The sequence below is a fragment of the Nicotiana attenuata genome, chromosome 8 (genome assembly GCF_001879085.1).
Source record: "Nicotiana attenuata strain UT chromosome 8, NIATTr2, whole genome shotgun sequence".
NCBI classification, from domain to species: domain Eukaryota; kingdom Viridiplantae; phylum Streptophyta; class Magnoliopsida; order Solanales; family Solanaceae; genus Nicotiana; species Nicotiana attenuata.
The window spans coordinates 47,673,235-47,681,720 of record NC_031996.1 but is presented as its reverse complement, the minus strand read 5'-3'; the positions used below and the strand labels follow the sequence as shown (position 1 = coordinate 47,681,720).

Below are 8,486 nucleotides of genomic sequence, written 5' to 3'. Positions count from 1 at the left end.
ACCATGCCAACCTCTAATTCTGCTCACAACTTTGGAAATGATGGGGTTGAAATGAACAATCCTCTTTCTTCCTGTATACAGAGGACATCCCAAGTATGTAAGAGGAGATTCTTTCTTTGTGAACCCAGTAATCTGCTGAATCCTTCTGATGGTGTAAGGAAAAGCACATGGAGAAGTCATGAAATGGCTTTTGTTCTGGTTGATCAACTGGCCTGAGGTGCTTTCATAAGCTTGCAGAATTTCCATAACTTTCTGAAGGGAATATCTGTTGCCAGATGTGAAAATGATAATGTCATCAGCAAAGCTCAGGTGAGTTATCTGTGGACCTCTTCTCTCCATGTAGAAGCCATTAAAGAACTGATCATGAGTGAGATTGTTCAGCATCCTTGATAGTAATTCAGCACCAAGGATGAACAAAGCTGGGGCAAGGGGATCTCCTTGTTTCAGCCCCCTTGTTGAGTGAAAGAAACCACATCTTGTTCCATTTACAATGACTGAATACCAGTTGTTTGAAAGGGTTCTCCAAACCATGTATATGAGAAATTCACTGAACCCAAGTCTTCTCAACATGATGCAGGCGAAGGACCAAGACACTCTATCATATGTTTTTGCCATATCCAGTTTGATCACAACATTTGCACCAGTGTTTGGTTTCTTGATTCCTTAAACAATTTTCTGAGCAAGCGTGATGTTCTCTGAGATACTTCTCCATTTAACAAAGCCTGTTTGATTGGGAGAAATGATTCTGGGCAAGATTGTGGTAATTCTGATGCAGATAAGCTTTGAGATAATTTTATTGATGAAATTACTCAAACTTATGGGCCTATACTCAGCTAAGGAATTGGGGAACTCAACTTTTGGGAGCAAGACTAGACATGCTTGGGTCATGAACCTAGGCATAGAGTGACCACAGAAGAAACAGCACCACATTTACCAGATCCTGCTTGATAATCTCCCAGCAGTGCTGGTAGAATTTGCCATTTAGTCTATCAGGCCCTGCTGCACTTGTTGGGTTCATTGAAAAAAACACATTTTTAACTTCCTCCATTGTGGGTTCTTTGTTGATGTTCTCATTGTCTTCATGTGTAACCAAGGATGGGATGCAAGATAACTGGTCCTCCCTAATTGTTCCACCAGGATCAGTGAACATATTTTGGAAATGTTCACAAGCAGCTTTACTAATAGGTTCATCACCTTGTATCCACTCCCCCTCTTCATTTTTGATCTGGTGAATAAAAAGCTTCCTTCTTCTCCCTCTGACCAGACTGTGGAAGTACTTGGAATTAGCATCTCCTTCTTTAAACAATTGTAACTGTGTTTTTTGCTTCAGAACAGATTCTTCAGTTTTCAGGTGTTTGACATATTGAGCTCTTAGATTATGGAGGACTTCTCTGTCCACTGGATTATTGGTGTGAGCCCAGACTTCTTCAGCTGCAATAACTTTAGATTCATATTCCTTGACTTGTTGGAAGATATCCCCATATTCCCTTCTTGACCATTTGCTCAACTCAGAACACAGTGCTTTTGTTTTTTGGTGAAAGATCCACATTGCATTACCTTGAATTTGTTTGTCCCAGACTGTTTGGACTAAAGGCAGGAAAGATGCATTTTCAGTACAACAATTCAGGAATTTGAAGTACTTCTTTGCACCTTCAAGCCTAACATGCATCTCCATAAGCAGAGGGGAGTGATCTGATGCTGTTGAAGCCAGGTGAGAAATTATTGTTGCTGGGAATGATGTCAGCCAGTTGTCATTGACCATACCCCTGTCTAGTCTTTTCCAAACAATGGCACAAGGGCCTCTTCCATTTGACCAAGTGTATCTTGGTCCATAGAAACCTAGGTCAGTGAAACCACAATCTTCCATCATGCTAAGAAAATCAATGCTTTTGTTGATTTGGTAAGGATGACCTCCTATCTTTTCTTCAATAGAGGCAATGACATTAAAGTCCCCAATAGCACACCAAGGCACACCAGTTGCAGGGGCTTTTAGCCTTAGACTATCCCATAGAGGTCTTCTCAGGATAGGTTTACATTTGGCATAAATGACAGAAATGTGAAAGGTTTCACTTGCCTCAACATGTTTTAGGTCCAAGGTGACTTGCTGCTCATCTGAATTAATAACTGAGCCAGTGAAGTCCTGGTTCCAAAAAACCCAGATTTTGTTGTTGGTGTTGGAGGTTGCATAGTGCATGGACAGTTGGATTTTGAAGTTGTTGAGATAAGTGTCATCCAGGAAAGGTTCCTGGACAGCAATAAGGGAGATGTTGTGTAGTTTTCTGAGGATTCTTAGTTCAATGACACCAGCAGTTCTGATGCCTCTTACATTCCAAGTGAGGGTACTGATCATTAAAATGGAGAGGGTAGTTTATGGTTTGGTGGGACACTGCTACTTGAAACAGCTCTGTTCCTAGTGAGTCTTGGTGGAAGCCTCATTTTGGATCTCTGAGAAGGTCTGGTTTCTTCTTTATCTGGAGGACCATTGACTGCAGAGACAAGTAATTCATAGTGTTCCTCATCATCTGATACTTCATTCATTTCATTGTTCTCCTCTATACCTTCACTATCTCATCTTCAGAGAGGATGGGTCTGTATTCATCAAATGCAGGTGAAGCTGAGTGCAGGTTTTCCTCAAGAAGGGTGGATGCAAGAGGGGTGGATGCAAGAACTGTGTTGGGTGCAAGAACTGTGTTGGGTGCAATGTTAGTAGCTGTATTCTGAGCAGAGGTACCCAACAGGGGCTGTGATAAGGAAGGATCAGGGACAGGATCATGATTCTGCCTTATGCTGGGACAATCAGAAGGTTCATTGATAGTGATCCCTGCATTTTGTCTTCTCATAGCTTGCCTTTTCTTCTGACTGGGCTTATTTCTGGATTTGGTGGTTGGATGCTGAAGTCTGAAGCTACATGTGCTTTTCCTTTAGCCAGTTTCCTTAAGTCATCATCATTCAGAAGAGTGTGATCATCATCAGAGCTCATTACTTCAACATGTTGATCAGAGGCATTGACATCTGCAGTTGTAGTGGTAGCAGGGGATGATAGGTCATTCCTATGGTCAATCAATTGTGCCTCAGCACACTCATGCAAAACATGAGGAAAACCCACCCCATTTGGTACCCCATCCTGTCTAACTATAGGTGTCTCCTGACTTTTCTCCTTTCCTCCTTCAACCATAGCAGCAGTAGAAACAGATATAGATTGGGGAGTAGGGGGAAGGGGATGATTCTGAGCACCAGAATCTTCACTCCTCTCCAGTTGAGCTGGAGGATTGATAGAGGACATACCTGTTTTATTTGGTGCTTGGGCTTGTTGCTCAGCAGTTGTTTTTGGTTGGTATACCTGTTGCTGCTTTTTGTTATTCTGAGAATTGCCTTTGAGGTTCTTTCTTTTTTGAGTATGCCAATTATCTTTGGAGGGTTCATTGCCCTTGCTTTGGTGTTCTGAATTCTTTTGGTGTTCTGCCTCTTGATGGTTTACTTTTGGTACAGATTCAAGAGGGGTAGATGCTTGCTGTTGTGTTCCTCTTATAGGACCTACAATTTCTTTGGTTTGACCCTTGGAAGAGCTTGCTTTGTTTTCTTCCTCTTTCCTCTTCTTTCTTTCTGCATCTTGCAATCTGACCTCACAAATGTACTTAGAGAGACCAAGATGTCTACAATGTGTGCAGTAGGCTGGAACACTGTCATATTGAACTTCTAACCATTCCCCATCACCATTCACATCCTGTTCTTCATCATAGCCAAGCCAAACATGATGAGGCCTTTCCTTGGTGAGATCAATTTGTATCTTAACCTTAGCCACACTTCCTCTTGTCTTCTGAAAGGATGTCAGGTCCAGATATAAAGCTTTGCCAATAGGTGATAGCAAGGGAGTGAGGATCTCCATGTAATACAGGTGCCAAGGTAGTTTAGGTTTAACCACCCATATAGGCACAATAGGTGAGTCCTCATTGGGCTTAAATGCAGGGGTCCATGCTTCCAGCTTCATCATTTGCCCTTGAATGTACATGTGTTGCTTGCCCCATACTGTGGAGTGGTCGTACTCATTGTCCAAGTCGATGTATNGTTCCACTTTTTAGAGATAGGGTGAGATCTTTGACAGTACTTTGCTTTCAGAAAATCACTCCACAATGTTTGCTTAGTTCTGAACCACCACCATTGCTTGAATTCCAGGGATCTGCAAACATCCTCAATGCATTTGAAGCCAATGCCACCTTCATCTAGAGTATTGGATAGTTTTTGCCAGGAGGCCCAATGATACTTGTTTTTATCCTTTTCCATACCCCAGAAGAAATTAGCAGCTAGCTTTTCTATTTGTTTTACCACAGTTTTGGGAAGGGAGACAGCAGACAGAAGGTGGATGGGAAGGGATTGTAACACATGTTTAATCAAAGTAGCTCTGCCCCCATATGATAAGAGTTTACCATGCCAACCTCTAATTCTGCTCACAACTTTGGAAATGATGGGGTTGAAATGAACAATCCTCTTTCTTCCTGTATACAGAGGACATCCCAAGTATGTAAGAGGAGATTCTTTCTTTGTGAACCCAGTAATCTGCTGAATCCCCGAGTCCTTAAGACTCCGTAAGTGAACATTTGAGTAGTTTTTAGAGTCTTTCAATTGTTGAATTGAGGCTCTGCTAAATCAGAAGCCCAGGAAAAGGTATTCAATCNGAAGGCAATTGGCTCTATCTCTGCTTCATGCCTGGCTCTGAGTCTATTAACAAAAGAGTGGGTGACAGTAGGAGGTGGGGGAGGAGAGCTGCCAGCAGGTTTGTTTGGATTAGGGGGGTTACTGGATTAAGGAGTGGGGTTGATATTTGGAGGGGCCTATTTTATAGGTTGGCTAATTGGAGGACTGTTATTTGCAGTAGGTTTTTGAGATTTTTTGGTGTTGGTAGGTCTATCAAAGTTGGATGAGATCTTGAGAGAGGCATTAGTATTAGGAGTTGGATTTGGATTGGATTGGTTTTGAGGCAGTTGATTGGTTAAAGGCTTATTGGTACCTGTTAGTTGCATAGAAGAGGGAACAACAGGAGGGGTGACATTATTGGCATTTGGACTAGTAACTGCACCCTTTCCTTCACCCTCCATTTCCATTCTGTTTTCAGGGGAATGGGAAATAGATTGCACAAGCAATTGAGTACCTTGGGTAGGATCCCCATTGACAGTCAGTTGTTTCTCTGATGAGGCAGAAGAGAGTGGATCACTGTGTTTTTGACTAGGGGCATGGAGGCTCTTTAGACGATCAGTTTTCTGGTGATCTTGTGATGCATGAACAACACTTTGAAATCCCTTTTGAACAACAGAAGTCTCATTGGCATTTGGTCGAACACTCAGCAGCTCAGTGACTGCAGGTTCACTATTTTGGATATTCGATAGGTTTGGCTCAGGTAAAATTAGTTTTGAGGATTGGGAATCAATCTTTTGAACATCAGAAGTAGTTTGGCATTGGTTTTGGGGTAATTGGTTCACCGGAGCATCATGTCCGGCCAGAAGTTGCAGAGCTGGGCTTTTCAGTTGATCAAGTTGATCACTTGTGATATTAGAATGATTTAAAGTTTTGCTTACCAGTTCCTTAGGAGATGAGGAGAGATTTCCAGTCATTGGTTGCAGTCGAATTTGTGCAGAATTGAGATTAGCATTTTTTTGAGCTTCTGAAACATTTTGACTGCCCGCGTTCAAGGATTTCAAAATTGATGAAGTGGATTGATACCCATACAAAATTGAGGGGTGTAGACTGATGTCCGTATCATTACTAGCAATTTGGTATCCTCCTTGCCCAGGTTGGCCAGCAAACATTTCATCTCCAGCTAGCTTTGTGTTTGCTGAAATTTTCTTCTGATCCTTGGGGTTTATTCCTTCGGTGGCAATGGCTAATTTTTGGAGGAGGGGTCCCTTTTGTGATTATGATCGTCCTCCACGAGGTGGAATCCCAGATTTTGTCCCAGAATTTACTTGGGAATTTTTTGACGCTCCCAGTCGACTGCGTGCTACAGTGATCGCCTCACCTCTTCGTCGATTCGTAGCAGCTGGGGATTTGTTTGGAGAAGCTGGTTTGGGTGGTTTATGCGCCTTGATGAGACGCTTCTTTGGGGACAGGTCCGGTGGAATTTCACCGGTGCACGGCTGAGAACCGTCCATTTAACGTCGGAACTAGCAGTGTAGCGACAAATCGCCTTGTACGGAGAGAAAAGTCAAATGAGGGGGCGATCTTCACACATCTTGCATATTGTATTACTTAAATTATAGGTAATTAGTAGTAGTATTGGTAGTATTATGGAAATAAAACTTTCTCTCTCTAGAACATGAGCTCTCCTCTCAGCAGCAGCTGATATGGTGAGGAAAGCAAAATCTGGAGGAGGAGGGAGTATCGTACAGCTCAATACAACCGGAAGAGACCTAAAAAAAGTTCCAATGTCATCGAAGGCAAAGAAATTTCGAAATGTCAATGCAATTCAAGGTATAGCTCCATTAGATTTGTATAGAACATTGGCATCGACATCAACAATGGTGGAGAACACGACGACAACAAAATCATGGGCAGATCAAACGGAGGAAGAGGTAAGTGAATCAGAATCAATAGGAAAACAAAGCCATGCAAAAATACCAAAAATAGGGGAAAATTGGAGTGGAATTGTAGGGAAAGGGGAATAGAGTGAAGGGTATGACCTTACCGGAAAGGAAGGGGAACAATTGAGGGAAAATGTGAAAATCACAATGGAATACATAAAAGATGAGATAATCTACTGGAGATCTGCAGTAATTTGCTACGTCCTAGGTTCAAATCCACCAGAAACAGTTATGGAAGGCTACTTCAAAAGAGTATGGGGATCACTGGGGATAGATAAAATAAACCAGGTGAACAGAGGTGTGTTCATAGTAAGATTTTACTCACTGGAGAACAAGGAGAAGGTGGTGGAGAAAGGAATTAGAATGTTTGACAAAAAACAGATGGTGGTTAAACCATGGATGTAACGACCCGACTGGTCGTTTTGCTTTTTAGAACCTCCTTCCCCTAAATAAGACTTCCGTTACTTGCTTTTACTGATTTATGACTTGCGGGGATGGTTGATTCGGGATTTGAAAGAGTTTGGATTGAAATCGAAACACTTGGTTCCTTAAGGTTGGCTTAAAAGGCTAAGTTTGACTTCGGTCAACATTTTGTGTAAACGACCTCGGAATTAGGATTTGAAGGTTCCAACATATTCGTATGATAATTTCGGACTTGGGTGTATGTTCGGATTGGGTTTTGGATGACCCGGGAGCATTTTGGCGCCTATTGTGGAAGTTAGCATTTTGGAAGAATTCCATAAGTTTGGGTTGAAGTGCATTTCAGCGTTATCGATGTCCGTTTGGGATTCAGAGTCTGGGAATAGCCCAAACTTATGGAATTCTTCCAAAATGCTAACTTTCACAATAGGCGCCGAAACGCTCCCAGGTCATCCAAAACCCAATCCGGGCATATGCCCAAGTCCGAAATCATCATACGAACCTGCTGAAACCTTTAAATCCTGATTCCGAGGTTGTTTACTCAAAAATTCAATCTTAGTAAATTCTTCCAACTTAAAGCTTCCGAAATGAGAATTCTCTTTCTAAATCAACTTCGAACTTCCCGAAATTCAATTCCGACCATGCGTACAAGTCATAATACCTGAAGTGAAGCTGCTCATGGCCTCAAACCGCTGGACGACACGCTAGAGCTCAAAATGACTGGTCGGGTCGTTACATTCTCTCCCACTTAAACATACGTTCATCCTCGAACGTGCTAAGAACTGCGCTGGAGTAGTCTAAAATAACTGTTTAACACCTTGCGCACCTACCCACGCCAGAACACATTAGCTCGATCAAATCTGAAGATATCCTCTTTCATTTAGGTAATTAAGCCTTAGAACCCAGTTCCAACATCCGGAATTCTCTGCCAGGCTTGCTTCCAACATACGAATGTCGTACCAATCACCACAGGGCACCGATCTCAAAGCCTCTTACACAGGGCACCGATCTCAGGTGACGCTAAAGACAATACCATCTTTCTCTAACCATCTGAATCCTTTCCCGCTCATCCGAGCTCTTGACATTCTTGTCGACACCAAACTGCAACCTTGATCCTCAACTTTCGAATCCCATGCCGATCACCGCACCTAATCATGCCAATGCGCAAGAGTACAAGAATTTCATCTTAACTTCCGAACTACTAATAGGGTAAACACTTCATCATATAGAAACCTTTTAATTAACTCATTTCAAGAGAACCATTGCAACACGCGACTAAATCCTCATATCTGCAGAAAATACCAACCTCAAGTAGTGGTCTAAACCACCATAACCCTTCCGGGATCCATTTGCACATAACAGGCCATAATACTCGAAAGCCTCCAAATAAGATCAGTTACGGAGACCGTCAAACCTCGCACGTATCATCACAAATCACATGAGTAACTCAACACGCTGAAGGAGCCGATCATTGCCATCATCATGCCAATTCAA

At 42.4% G+C, this 8,486-nt stretch overlaps 1 protein-coding gene across 1 annotated transcript; it reads right to left on the bottom strand.

The window, feature by feature from the left end:
• Nucleotides 893–2,350, bottom strand: LOC109231741. The gene has a single exon (XM_019397374.1). The coding sequence runs from the start codon at nucleotides 2,348–2,350 to the stop codon at nucleotides 893–895; it is 1,458 nt and encodes a 485-aa protein (XP_019252919.1).

What these genes read in the sequence shown, in the direction of transcription:
- LOC109231741 (XM_019397374.1), bottom strand. Translation starts at nt 2,350, where the DNA reads ATGATCAGTACCCTCACTTGGAATGTAAGAGGCATCAGAACTGCTGGT.